At 48.3% G+C, this 14240-nt stretch overlaps 1 protein-coding gene across 1 annotated transcript in view; it reads left to right on the plus strand.

The window, feature by feature from the left end:
* ERG (ERG, ETS transcription factor) overlaps positions 1–14240 on the plus strand; it is a gene marked incomplete at its 3' end in the record, with an annotated part of 176045 nt that overhangs the window by 153241 nt on the left and 8564 nt on the right. Inside the window, exons 5-10 of the mRNA XM_023523023.1 lie at positions 1338–1541; positions 2392–2472; positions 4487–4558; positions 12162–12230; positions 12833–12889; positions 13545–13592. Of these exons, the coding sequence (XP_023378791.1) occupies positions 1338–1541; positions 2392–2472; positions 4487–4558; positions 12162–12230; positions 12833–12889; positions 13545–13592 (531 nt within the window). The remainder of the gene's footprint in view (positions 1–1337; positions 1542–2391; positions 2473–4486; positions 4559–12161; positions 12231–12832; positions 12890–13544; positions 13593–14240) is intronic.

Here is a 14240-nt window from a genome sequence, read left to right on the forward strand (position 1 = left end):
TGGGTCGTAGAACTCTGCACCCGAAACGTACACGATGTGGTTAATGTTACCCTAATAAATTTAAGTTTTAAAAAGATGAAAGAAGGGAGGGAAAGAGGAGGAAACAGAAGGAAAGGAGGGGGAGGGACGGGGGGGAGCGGAGGGGACTTCGGTAGCGAAACTAACCGTCTGGTTCTTTCTCACTGTTATTGGCATTTGCTTCGCAAACTTCAAACAGCACATGACGTGCCTCATTCATGAACAGCCCGAAACAAGACCCAACAAAGTTCTAAAGCGATTAGCTAAAAAGTGATTCAAAAGGATGATCGATTCCCATACCAGCATTCTTCACTCCCTGTGAGCAGGGCATCTTGGCACCTGACCCCTCAGGGCCTGTCCAGAGACCAAGGTCAAGGCTCTCATTTTACACGTAAGACAGACACACAGAAAGGAGAAGCAGCCTCTGGAGGCTGCCACGAGTTCATACCCTGATGTCACAATTCTTGGCTCCTGCCCCCTGCCCAGGTGTCTGTCTCTGTGTTCAAGGACCCGGGGGAGGACCTGTCTGCCAGTGGGGTGCCCTGAATACCCCCTGGCTTATGTTTCCGTTGGAGATCGCCTGCTCCTTCTCCCCAGGGCCCTGCCCTCCTCATCCTGCTGGGGTCCCCTCCGCACGTGCGGCGGAGCGTGGTGACATGCCTGCATCCTGTGGGGTGTTTGTGTGCCCCAGCTGTGGAATGCGACTCACGCGGCCCGCCTCGCTCCTGCAGGTGTGAGGTAGTTGCAAAGCCAAGCTCCCTACAGGAAAAGCTTGTAACGGACAGCTCGCCAGAAACGCGGGTGCATGCGAGGAACTAGCGTTTTGCCTTGTGTATGCTTTTCTTCCCCAATTCTCTGGTCAGTACTTTTCAGTACTTTGTATAAAAACTATTTTTTGTGTGTGTGTGGTAACCCGTAATTAGGTTCTTCCTGATGTGTGTTGCTCTTAATTTCCCATAAAGATACCAGTACTTTCCTAAAGAAAGTTTCCATTTATTTATATTTGTTTTTAAGTGAATAAATTAAAATTAAAAAAAATGGGGGCCGGGGGGAGAACCCCACCCCGTCCTTACGGGAAAGTTTGAGCGACAGAAGGGTCAGGGGAGTGAATAACCCTGAGCTTCCCGAACAATTCAGCTGAAAGACGATGCTCCGTGTGTGTGAGTCGCGTGGTGTCGCCTTGACCAGCCGCTGAGTCTGGCCCGAGGCTGTGCTTCTTCTGGAAGGCGGGGCTGGCCGGAAGTCCCCCCAGGTCTGACCGTGCCCTGGGACTCTTGTCTTGAGGAGTTGACGGAATCTGTTCCCCTCTCCCCTTTCAGATCCCACGCTGTGGAGTACGGACCACGTCCGGCAGTGGCTGGAGTGGGCGGTGAAAGAATACGGCCTCCCGGACGTCGACGTCTTGCTGTTCCAGAACATCGACGGGAAGGAGCTGTGCAAGATGAGCAAAGACGACTTCCAGAGGCTCACGCCGAGCTACAATGCCGACATCCTCCTGTCCCACCTCCACTACCTCAGAGAGAGTAAGAATGGCCCCTCTCAGCACACGGGTCCCTGTGGCGCGGTTCTCGGGAACCCCGGCTGCAGAGGGCTCGGCCCCGCTTGCCGACGGCCTCTCTCTGCCCTACCCCAGTTCCCACTTCGGACCTGAGAGAACTAGACACTTCGAAGGTGACGCCTTAGGTGAACGCGTGTGAGAAGTAGCACTCTTATGAGAAGCCGAAGTCACTTTAGCTTTCGGCTGCCTCCTCCAGGGTCCCGCTCGGCCTCTGAGAGATCACACATCAAAGGGAAAGGAAGCCTTATCTGGTCACATGGTGTCTCGTCTCCGTGGTGCCCCAGATGAAGCAGACACGCCACGGAGGGGCTGCCACCGGGTGGGGAGGACGGGTGTGTGTCCCCTGCAGCGGAGCCAAGCCCCCCTTCACCCCACTCGAGCACAAAGTGAGGGACCTCTTCACCTGTTCTCATGACACGTGGCTTAACCGGACAGAGTGGGGATGGCACACACTGGCGGTTAGAGGCATGAATCCACGGAGTCTGCTGCATGCTTTCATTGTTCAAACGTCGAGCATGGTCAGAAGGAGAGAGTAGAGAGCGTGTGAGCGGGGGGCGGTGGGGACTCTGGTGTAAACGCTTTGCCTGGCATCCCAGCCACTGACCCCCTGAATTAAACACGGGCCCGTCTCGGTCTTAACACGCTAACACGCGGCGGGGCCATGCAGAGGGTCCGCAGCAGCCCTGCGATGTCAGGGTGGGGGCGGGGGGCGTTTCTCTCTCTCTCTCTCTCTCTCTTTCTCTTTTTTTTTTTAAGAAAAGTGACCCCCTCTCTCTCGTTTTCATTTCGATGTTGCTGTTCGTTTTGTTTTCTAGCTCCTCTTCCACATTTGACTTCAGATGATGTTGATAAAGCCTTACAAAACTCTCCACGGTTAATGCATGCTAGAAACACAGGTAATGCTGGCCCCGCCCCTCCCCCAGGACGAGCCGGCGCCGGGCGCAGGCTGCATGCGTTAGAGGTGGAACGCGGGATGCCCAGTGCGGCGGGAAGGCAGGCGGCAGAGCTGGACGGTTGAGGGCTGTCGATGTGTAGGCGGCTCTGTGCCGAGGTCCCACGGCCCCAAGGCGGGGGGCGCCCTTCGGTTTCTGCCCTGCCCCCCGCTTCCCCCCGACGCCGCCCGGCCGCCTGACAAAGGATCCTTTTGAACCAGATGTGCAGAATTACCTTTAGCCACGTCCTCAGCTCACATCTGCTAGATTACAACCTGCTGGTGCTCGTCCCTGGAGACGCGGCGTGCTGACCGTACAGTCTAGGAGCATGTTCGGGATGAAGGGGCCCTGAACATGCTCCTGTTTTTCTTTTCCTTTTTCTATTTCTTCCCCCCGCCCCCTCCCCCCATTTTTATTCTTAAAGGAACATTGACTAAGAACAGCAGGAGTGTTATTTTTTTTCCCTTTCGGGTAGAGTCCTAGGCCGCTTGACTCGTCTTGACGTTAATCTTCTCGCAGACTGTACGTTTGCAAAAGGCAGGGGAGGGGGACGAACGTCGTCATGTCAGTCACTCTGAGCTTTTGTTGAAGGGGAAGCAGCATTATAATTTGGGAGGATGCGAAATGAGTTACTAACCAAATCCTGCTGTTCCACCTCTAACCATGAGTCTACGATTTGTATGTTTATTATTTTTGCCTGAGCCTCGTAGTCTAACGTAGTGCTTCACCCTGCCTAACCTCCGTCCCTCCCCTCACAGTCGAGGCTGAGGGTAGAGGCCGGGCTTTCTGCAGAAGAATGTGCTTGTGGTTGGCATCCACTTTCTCCCTCCCGATGGTGACAGCTGCAGAAGCATGGCCACAGGGTGCTCGCCCTCTCTCTCAGCCTGCAGGGGACCCTCTGCCACTGCTCAGGCTAGGGATCAACCACCACGTGCCGGCAAGGCTTAGGCTACCCCCTCGTCAGCAAGCCAGCCAGCTCACGGCCAGCCCTCACGTAGAAATACAGCAGCGTTCCACGTGTTTGCCGTTTGGTTTCCAAATGCACGATGTGAGGGCCTCCAGGTTTGAGGATCACAATGAAATTGCTTGTTGCTCTTGATCCTCGGTATTCAGACCATTGTGCTTTTAATTTAAAGTTAAAAAAAAAGAAAGAAAGAAAGAAAGGAAGAAAAGCGCTTTGAGTTGGTGGTGTATTTTTTCAGCGTAGGTTTACACGCATTAGCTTATTAATGACCTTGAGGCCAGAAATAACAAATAACTGAGACAAAGTCATTTCCCCCTCTTAGGAAACACCTTTGAGCTACACATAGTTTCTGATAATTTCATGGTCGTTTAAAACCATTTTAAACAGCGAGCGAAAGTTTCAAGAAAGCTCTGATTTTATTACTTTTGTTGTTGTTAAACGTAGAAGCAATCAACGGACAGGACAACCCATCCCAAAGGGACTGAACTGCAAACAGGGAGCGTTTGTCTGCTCACGCACGAGCGCTGATCGACAGAGAAAGAGAAGCCTGTGTTTGAACAGAGTCGCGAATTAGTTTTGAATCGGATCCATAGAGTCTTTGGCAAAATACTTAACAATTCTTCGGTACTACTTTCTGAGGGCTCTGTAAAAGGTTTTACGGGTTTTTCGTGCAATTTCAAAATGAAAACACACAACCGTAGAATTTTTTTAATAAAGCGGGATTGCTGGGCCCGTGGTAAGGGACAGAAAGACGGATCTCAGCCGGAAGCGGTGACATCAAGACCCAGGGCACCTTGTAACCAGTGGGGCTCAGCCGGGCTTCCGGTCTGCTTCCTTGTCCAGAACCTGTTCTGACCCGCGTGTCGTCCATTCCTCCCGGAATCTGGTCGGCGGGTTCGAGCAGGCCACCCCCCTTTGTTGTCACGGGCGACCTGGACTGGGCAGTGTTGCTGAGCTGGACCAACCACCACGACCGAAGACCTTCACTTGTTTTGTCTTTCCTTTTGTCTGCAGGGGGTGGAGCTTTTATTTTCCCAAATACTTCAGTATATCCTGAAGCTACGCAAAGAATTACAACTAGGCCAGGTACGAAAACACCCCTGTGTGATCTGTTCACTGAGAGACACCCCAGGATGGCCCGTGAGAGCCGTGACCTAAGTCACGTGACACCAAGAGAGCCGGTCCTGGCGCCGAAGCGAGTCCTAAACGGTCTTATTTCTGCCTCTGTGGGTCTGGAGCCTAAATTCAGTCAGACTGTTGTTGTATTCAGAGATCACACTCACGGCCCCCGAACTGCGGCATTCAAAGCAGATCAGCCCCTCAGCTAGCTGCTCCGAAAGTCAGGCGGGCAAGGCGGCGCCCTGGACGCCCAGCGATCAGGGGTCCGTTCGCTTTTGAGTCAGTCGAAGGACTTGCGTGTAACCTGTCCCTCCTCGGGGGAGAGGCACAAAACGAGAGGAGCCCCCGAACACGAGCACCCCATTCCTAGACGGCGCTTCCCTCCGACCCTTACTTTACATCTTTCCCAGGGACTGAAAGATGCAGGTGATTCATTTCCATGTCATTCACGAAAAAAAAAATATATATGTCTCAAGTGCCTGTTAGTGCCGAGCACGGTGTTGGGTTCCACGAATGCAAAGATGAACCAGGCTTCGGAATGAACCACTGGACAATGAGCTGGCATTGTCCAGTGGTTCATTCCTCAGGTGTGCGTGGAGCATCCCCTCGAGCTGAGCCCGTCACGGCGGGTGCCAGGGACGCGCGCTCACAGGCCCACGTGCAGGGTGAGCCAGATGCTCCAGTGGAAGCACGCAGAGCAGACAGAGGCCACGCAGCAGTGCCCCATCTGCAGGGCTGCAGGGAGGCAGACGCGCACTGGAGCGTGGGCCCAGAAATGCTGGTCTGACACTTAGAGCGCGGCTAGAGGCTCAACCTCCAGCCACAGACGCCGAAGGATCAGGAAGAAAAGTTTGCCCTCCACGAAAGGAGGGAGGTCCAGACAGACAGACGCCCGGGGAGGGGTGCGTATTTGCCAGGTGTGGGTGGGGAGGACCTTCCAGACAAGGGACAGCAGGCCTGAGCCGTCTGCCCCGTCGCCAGATGTACCCTAGCCCCAGAACCTAAGGGTTGTTATGCCAGCTCACCGCTGAGCAAACACGATTCGGGGATGTGGGCCGGTTCTTCCGTATCCACACATCATCTAGAGCTCACGTCTCCTCAGACCCAGGCTGTTGCCCTTGACCTGCGCACAAGTCCGGGCTCTGTGAGTCTCAGGTGGAACTGGTCCGAGGCCCTAAGCTTGGCGCTACTGTTTCTTTCCAGTGAGAAGGACGGGGGTGGGGGTGGGGGCGCGGCAGTGAGCTAAACGGCATGAACGAAGACACTGCTCGGCGTTGTTCTCACCCAGACCCTGCCCTGGGTCTGCCGTGGCGACTTCAGGCTGGCGATTTTCTCTCCTCTAACCCTAGAGAAAATACTTGCTGCCCTGGTCATAAGAAGCATGGAGGGACGGCTTAGCCAACGTGCTTCCTTAACTGTCATGTGAGAGATGTCACGGGCCATTGAATCTTAGACAAGACCCAGGGTTCAGAGTCAACTAGACTGGCCCTATAGAAACCCACTGTGTGTGTTGAGGATGGAAACTGGAAATGCACGTTGTACTCAAGCTCTAGAGCGTTCTGAGTTTGTCACTAGAAACTGCATCCTGGGGGAAACATAGGGAGTGTAAGAAAATCACAAAATCATTTTCGTGAGCATTTTAAAAACATTTCCATCCATACTTAAAACAATAAAAGCTATCTGTAAAACATTCGGTCAGGGTTTATTCGTTCGTTTGTTTGCTTGCTTGCTTGAAGCTATCTCGTAGATGCCTCTGACTGAGTTATAAACGCCAGGAATTGTGAGCTAGTGTTGAGTTGAGTCAAAACACCATGACGTTGGCCAAATGAGCTGGCATTGTCCAGTGGTCAGAGCAGCCGGCGGGGGCTGTCTGTGGCTACAGAGATAGAGCAGTGGATCCTGGAGCTGCATTTTTTTGTCGTATTTTAGGATACGGTGGATTTGGAAGATCTGGCCCGTCCAGGGTTTTGAGAGGAGCGTGGCTGGGAGGGTGAAGGCTAGGTCACCATCTCTGTGTGTCAGCTGAGAGAAAGTCCAGGGCGGCAAACTCAGATGCGCCCGATGTGGCTCTGAGAACGTTCTTCCTTGGGCCATCGTTTGTGTGTGACCTGGAAGAGATCACACCTCCATATTTCTATCGTCAGTAAGGTATGTTTCTGAGACTCAATTTATGTCAAAAAGAGCCTGTTTTGATGGCTGCCGCTATGATAACGAAAGGAGATGCCGATATTGGTGTCTGAGTTATAAGGAGTTTGAAGTAGGCAGAACAAGCCAGGAAACTATCTGCTGTAAGCTAGATTCAGGGCTTTGACCTTGGAGAAGACAATTACTTACACACGTTGGATAGAGCAGTGATCAGCCTTGAAGCAATGGTTTTGCGAGTGGGTCAGCCTATAACAGCGCAAATGGAGAACATTGGGATGGCTCGGAGGGTGTGGTCTTGCCACACCCATTCCCAAGGCTGCCGAGTCACTGGGGTAGGTGGGTGGGGGGGGTCACTGTGAATCCGACTGTCGCTATGATCAGTGAGCATCTGACCACTCTCCGGAGAGGTGATCGTGGACTCTTTCTTTGGGAGAGGTCCTAGAGCTCTTGGGGATGGATAGAGATCCAAGTTCATGTCCCCTGCAGTCTTGGTTGGCTGGGTCATGACCTTCACGTCCACTCCGTTTCTCGACTCCCACATTTATGGGAACAGAGGGCTTCTCCCACCTACCCGTGTCATCCTGCCGAGTCTCGCTTCCTAGTGCTCTGTCACCATACTTCCCACCCCACATCCCTCCCTTCCTTCCTGCGTCGAGTAGCCCAGCCCTGTCTACTGCCCCCAAGACGCCTTTTCCTCTTTGTGCGGACGGACCTCCCAGATACATCAACCACCCCAGAGTCCCCTTCACGCTTGCCTTGTCAGGCTGCTGTGTCATTTCGATTTCACCCCATAGTTGGCCAAGGCTGTTTAGGGATCTAACAGATAACCACACTTACTCCTTTGTTCATGCTCACCCCTTCTCTTCCCATCCGTGTTCCTATTTGCTTTTCCAGAATTGTCCTGATTCAAAATGTACCCTCTTTCATGATCCCTTTGTTATAAATTAGCATTTAGGTCAATCTCTCCTCTGCTTTTATGAAGTGTTAGCACATAGGCATATCGCTTTACGTTCTGTTAGTGATGATCATTATTTTATGGTGTTTCACGTGTTTCTCATGCCGTCAGTTATTGCTGTCAGAAACCGTTTCTCTGTTTTCCTTGTAAGCACCCTCCTCCTTTGCTAAACACACGCCCAGAGCCATGGCCCCTTGAGGTCTCAAGTAGCACAAACAGAGACAAGTCTGACTCACAGAAACTTGCAGACTGGTTTTTGACCTTGTGATGTGCCACCCCACCCTGCCTGCCATCTTAAGAGCGGTTTATGCGAAAGCTCTGGTGCGCGCCAAGGAGGACACTGTGCAACCCCATCCTCCCCTCCTCCATCGCCATGGCAACCCATGCATCATGATACGCATCTAGATAGTATCAAGAGACTGGAGAGTTCAGCCCGAAAGTGTAGCCTTGACTTTGAATTTTCGGATGCTGCTCTCCAAGGGTTTCTGGGAATCTTAATGTGTTCTTCCGCTGGAGTTTACAACTCAGTGCCATTTAGTGTCACCCGTGCTAGGGACACAGTGCAGCGAATGCACTCACCCCTCGGGTAGGCGCTATCTAAAGCCTCTCTATTAACAAAAGGCTAAGCACGCATTCCTTGCTTTCCGCCGACTATAATACAACCACAGAGATCTGCAGACCTAGGCGAGAAGGGGCTCCCAGACCTCCACGTCTGATAGAGGATATTGGAAGACTTTAGGAAGATCTGGAGAAAAAAGGGGAGAACTACTTAATTGTGTTACGGTCGACGCTAACACTTCCTTCCATTAAGCAGTGGTTTGTAGACTGGTTCTGGGCAACCCCTCTCGGTCCTTGTGTCTTTGCCACTAGCATCCAAGTTCATCGAGAGCAGGCAAGACTCATCCTTTCCCATTCGGCCCAGCCAGGGACCTCCGGAGTTGCTTTGTAAACACGGCATGGACCCTACAGAGTGAGCGTGACTCTCCCATGATTTCAGTTCTGGCCCTTTAAAAAGTAAAGTGGGTCGGTGGACGTCAAGAAGGCTAGAGGGCTTTTTTTTCAGTAAGCTCGAGAAAGGAGAATATAAAACTTGGTGACCTTAGTTCTGCAGGAAGGGCAGTGAGGATGTCATCTTGATTCGCTGCTGTCTCGGGAGGGGGCCGGTGTGGGGAGGCGTCTCATTCAGAATCAAGGACTGATCCCAGCTCCCCGTCAGTGAATGAAGGTCCTGGTGTAGAGGAGACAATGCCAGTCAAACTCTCCATTTGTAGCTTCATGTTTTGGGGTCTGGATCATGGCACATAGATCTGCCTATGTAACCCTCAGCTGCCTATTAAAATAGCTTTTATAAAATCTTGTTTTTAAATACAGTCTTTTACAGAAAAGACAATAGCAAGACCTATGCCAGAAATCCACCTTCCCCAACACAGGAACTTCTGCCCAGCATATGATTTAATTACCTTGAGGATGAAGGTAGAAGAGAAATGGAGAGTGTATGGAAATGGCCACTAAAAATTAGATGTGAAATATATCCTTATGAAGAGTCCTCTGATCTATCAAGAAGAGACAAATAGCAAACATATGTGGAGTAATAATTTTTCAAGCAGCCAATAGGGGGACTTACACTGGCTCTGTCTTGAGGGGAGCTGCCGGTGGGGTTACTGCTGGTTGTCTCCTGTCTCAGCAAGGCTGAGTTTGGCAGCTCCTATGTCACCTCCCACAGGAGGGGGCTCGGTGCCCACAGCATGTGATCGGCAGCTGATAAGGAAGTACTGGACCAGAATTTTATGAACGAAAACAAACGCCTGCTTATCTTCTCTGGCAATATGTTTGTGAACATGTTAGTCATTGTTCATGTAACATCTCAGATGTGGGCTAAAAATCAGACTTGGTGTTATTTAGGTTCTGACTTATTTTCAGAGAAGGATGGGACATGGCTCTACACCCTAAGAAGGATTTTATGAGAGGAGAGTTTCAAAATATTTTTCTATTAGTAGTTTGGTGTTTAATTTTTTCCAGTCCTGTTTTATGAGCAATCTTTTTTTGTGTTTAAAATAGTAGCGGACTAACCTACTGACACTTGCCATTAATTCCATTAGTGGTACCTCAGGTAAAACCATTCAGTCTGGAACTCTTTGCACACATTTCTCTGTATTGACACACCCAGTATTTCTGAACTCATTATCTATAGGAACAAAGATTTCTAGAAAAGAGCAGTGGAAATCGTCTAGAACAGGCTTTCTCAAAGGTCAGCATCCACCCAAGTCGCCTGGCATCTTGTTAAAACGCAGATTCTGATTCGGCATATTGGAGCGAGATTCTGAGTCTCTGACAGGCTCCCAGACGTTCCCAGGTCTGGGAACCACACACTGAGAAACAAGAATCTAGAATGTATTTCTGTATTATCTTGCTTTTTCATCTGATAAACAGAAATCCCTTGTTGATGGGCCTGTCAGCTCCTGAATTGGGCTTGATGCTGTTATGATTGCCTTGCTGGTGGATTTTTCATTCTGCGACAGTTCTCAAATTGAACCTCTGGCTAACCATTTTCAGACAAAATGCAACTGGATGAGAATCCATACGCAAAGTGCTCCCAGAAACCTAAATCGAAATTAGTCAGACAGAGAAAGATAAATAGCATATGATTTCACTTACATGCAGAATCTAAGACACGAAAAGAACAAAGTAATCAAAAACAGATTCATAAATATAGAAGCCAATCTAGGGATGGCCAGAGGGGAGGGGTTTTGGGGAGCTGGGAGAATGGGGTGAAGGGTTAAAAAAAGTACAAATTAGTAGTTGGTAGATGGTCACGGGGATGGGGAGCACGGCGTAGGGAATGGAGTCAGCATTAAGGCAATGGCTGAGTTGAGGACCAGCGGAGAGAAAGAGCAATCAGGGGGATCATTTTATAAACTATATAAATGTCTGACCAGTGTATTGTATACTTGAAACTAATAAAATAAAATTAAAAAAAATAAAAGAAATTTTCTGCCCATGCATAGTCCCAACACCAGAAAAGTGAGACTTTGAAGAGCTGGGTGGGAAAGGTGGGTGGCCCCCAAACGCAAAAGTGCCAGCCGACGGGGAGTGGTGAGCAACGGCACAGTTTAAAAAGAAAAATGATCTGACTCAACCAGAGCTCTGGGGGGTAGGGTTTCACCGACCACACTGGGCGACATACTTGTAGCCAAACACCAAATAAATTACAGAAATTCTGTGTTGCATTTCACGTTGCATCTCATTGCTATTCTCTTTGGGATATGAAAATAAGAGGAGATGTATCTTCTGCAACATAGTCCAGCTTTTTGAAGACTGACCCACCAAATGGCCAATTTTAAATAAGGTTAAATGATATCTTTAAAGAGAGCGTAAGACGAATTACATTGCCCTGCCCTCCAAGTGTGGTTTTGAAGTCATCTCCAGGTGTCTGGCAGCAGAATATCTGCTGAAGTATCTGGCTGTGGCTTTCAGTTGGCCCAGAATTGAACTGAGACCCAACAATCCAAGAAAACATAGTTTCGAAATGGTTCTGTAATAAGATTGCAGGTAGAAATAGCTTTATGTATGCACAGTTTGAGCACGCATAAAATGTTTCTGGAAATATATATTTGAAAGAAACTTAAAGTGACTTAGAGTCTTCATAATCAATAGAACTCACACCGAGGATGCAGAAGTGGTTATTAAATTTGCATATGCAAAGTGCATAGAGATTTATGGGATGAATGATAATCCATTATGAATATAGAAAAAATTATCGGCATATACTGAAGCTTTTATGATCGTTGCCGACATGTTGCAGAAACATTCCTATTTCAGTCTTGCAATTTATTTCATGCAATTATTTTAGAGAAATTCTGAATTCGTTTGGAGAAGAAGAAAGGGTACATATTTGCATAGAAAGATAAGATTTGCATAGAAAAGACAAGATTATAAGGAGAAAGCAAGAGTGGCCAAGAGAGGCAGCTGGCAAATCCCAGGATAAGAAGGAAGTACTTGTTTTCAAGGAAGAAAAAGGAACAGGAAAGTCATTTGGTGGCTCAAAGGGCAGACCTCAAGCAAGAATTTGTCGATTCATTAAAGGTTCTGCTCTGGGTGGGTCCGCACAATAATGAAGGGATGGATACAGGTCTTCCCGGGGGAACGTAGGAGAAATTAGATTGTAAGAAACTGCCAGTGTGGCCGTGGCCTCTGATGATAGGAAATCCCCTTAGAAGAGGCAGCAAGCTCCGGGAGAATCTGTCAGTGGAGGTTTTCAGATTAATGGGTAAAAATGTTAGATCAGTAAAATGTACAAAAATTATCATTTGTAAATAAAACCCGAGTCTAGCGGCATCCAGGTTGAAAATTTCTTTGGATTACTGGATTTTCCTGCACAGTATTCTAAGAAACACAAAACTGAAAACATAGAAAATACCTGTTATAAAAAATACATTATTGGTCTTTTAGTCAATTTGTTTGTCTTTACAGATTTACCTTATGAACCACCCAGGAGATCAGCCTGGACCGGTCACGGCCACCCCACGCCCCAGTCGAAAGGTATAACATTGACTCCCACTGCCTTGAATCTGCATGTCACGAGGCAGGGGACAACTCTTGCTGGAGTAAATAGTAATTTCTGTAGCTAATCTATGCCTTTCACCACATAAAGTGTCCCATTGGAAACAAAGCGCAACTGATCTTTAGAGGCAATCATCCTTTCTCTATTGGGGTTATACTTCCTTCCTTAACAAAAAGAAATAACTGACATAATGTATTTCAACAAGCACCAATGCACATCATGGGGGATGTGAGGACAGATTGGATCCTGAGGGATTTCCTACCCTTCGCCATGTTTAAAAGCATCCCTTGCTTGATTTCATTTTTCTAGTAGTGTCTCTATTAATTTTAGACTGTGATTCATTTTAATCCGTGTTGTAAGCCATCTCAATTTTTTTTTTTTTTTTTTTAGTTTTGGGAAAAGTGGGGTGCAATAAATTTTTCAAATAACTTAAAGTTATTTGAAAAAAATCTCTTTTTGCTTTAGTGTTTGTATTTGTTTACGTAATTGATGGAATGATGCTATGACAGCATCAAAGACTATATTAAATATATCAAATATGTCAAATATAGCTAATTTTCTTTTATTTTCGGATTTTCAGTGACTCAGCCATCTCCTTCCACAGTGCCCAAAACCGAAGACCAGCGTCCTCAGCTAGGTATGTTTCAGGATTGTCTCAATGTCCATTGGCGAAGGAACAGGTTGAGCAGCTTATTTCTCAAAAGTGTCATTTTCTGAACAAAATTAATGTTACTCTGCCTTCTTTACGATTGCTTCATAGATCAAATGGGGACCAAATAATCAGTCTAGTTGATTAGGATGACTCGAGGTTTTGTTAAAACATTTCCAACATCTATACAAGAAATATGGAAAGAAACATTCTACTTGGACACCGGCTGCTTTTTTTGTGACCTATGAATTCTTCTAATGTCACCTTACAGGCCACGTGCAGCAAAATCGGCCAAGTCCCAAGCAAAACACAGTGGCCGGTTGTCATTGCCCGTGCTCTGAGCGACACAGCCAACGTGGCACTGGGGACTTAACATACGTTTGCCCTATTTATATCCTGGGATGGAGGGGCACTGGGCTGGGCGTCAGGAGTCCCAGGCCAAATCTGAGCTTGGCCACCAACAGAAACGGCTCTCAGATCCCATGTGACATCTCGTACAGGAAATGGTGCTAGTGACTTTGGTATGGGGGACGTTTTCAGTTCTGAAATCTGAAAACACAAGGGGGTCAGCACTGTGCCCGCAGGGACGTCATCCCAGTCACGACTATGTCTTTGGAATTTGACACTTTTCTCTTTGCTGTAGACCCTTATCAGATTCTTGGACCCACGAGTAGCCGCCTCGCGAATCCAGGTGAGATACTGCTGATGATTTTGCTCTTGCAAAATTACCTTTTGGGCGTGTGTGGTTGTTTTGAAAAATCATCTTGCATTGGTGAGAAATCCCTTCAACGGAACAAATTTCAGTTTTAGGTCCCCCTAGATTATTTGCCTAAATGGAAAAAAAAACATGGATCAAGTTATGAATTAAAATTCTAGCTTCAGCAAAAGGCATTAGTACCTGATCCAAGCTGTGTGAGTTTCTTGGGGTAGTGTAACAAAGTACCACGGATGGGGCCCTTACACAACAAACATTTTCTTGTCTCCGAGTTCTGGAGGACAGAAGTTCAAAATCAAGGTGTCAGGTGCCAGTAGAGTTAGTTTCTTCTGGGAGCCGTGGAGGAAAGACCTGTTCTAGAAGGTGGCTTGTAGACACCCACCTTCTGCCTGTGTCTCTTCACACGGCTTCCCTCTGTGAGTCTGTGTGTGTGAATGATCGTGTCGGATCAGCGTCCACCCTGATAACCTCACTTTCATTCGATTACTTCCATAAAGACCCCATTTCCAAATAAAAAAATAGTTCACATTCTCAAGTTCCAGGGGGCCATGACTCCAACATGTGAATTTGGGGAAGACACAATTCAAGCCATCACACAAGCAGATAAAATAACATTTTGAAGAG

The sequence above is a fragment of the Pteropus vampyrus genome, unplaced genomic scaffold (assembly GCF_000151845.1).
Source record: "Pteropus vampyrus isolate Shadow unplaced genomic scaffold, Pvam_2.0 Scaffold372, whole genome shotgun sequence".
NCBI lineage: Eukaryota > Metazoa > Chordata > Mammalia > Chiroptera > Pteropodidae > Pteropus > Pteropus vampyrus.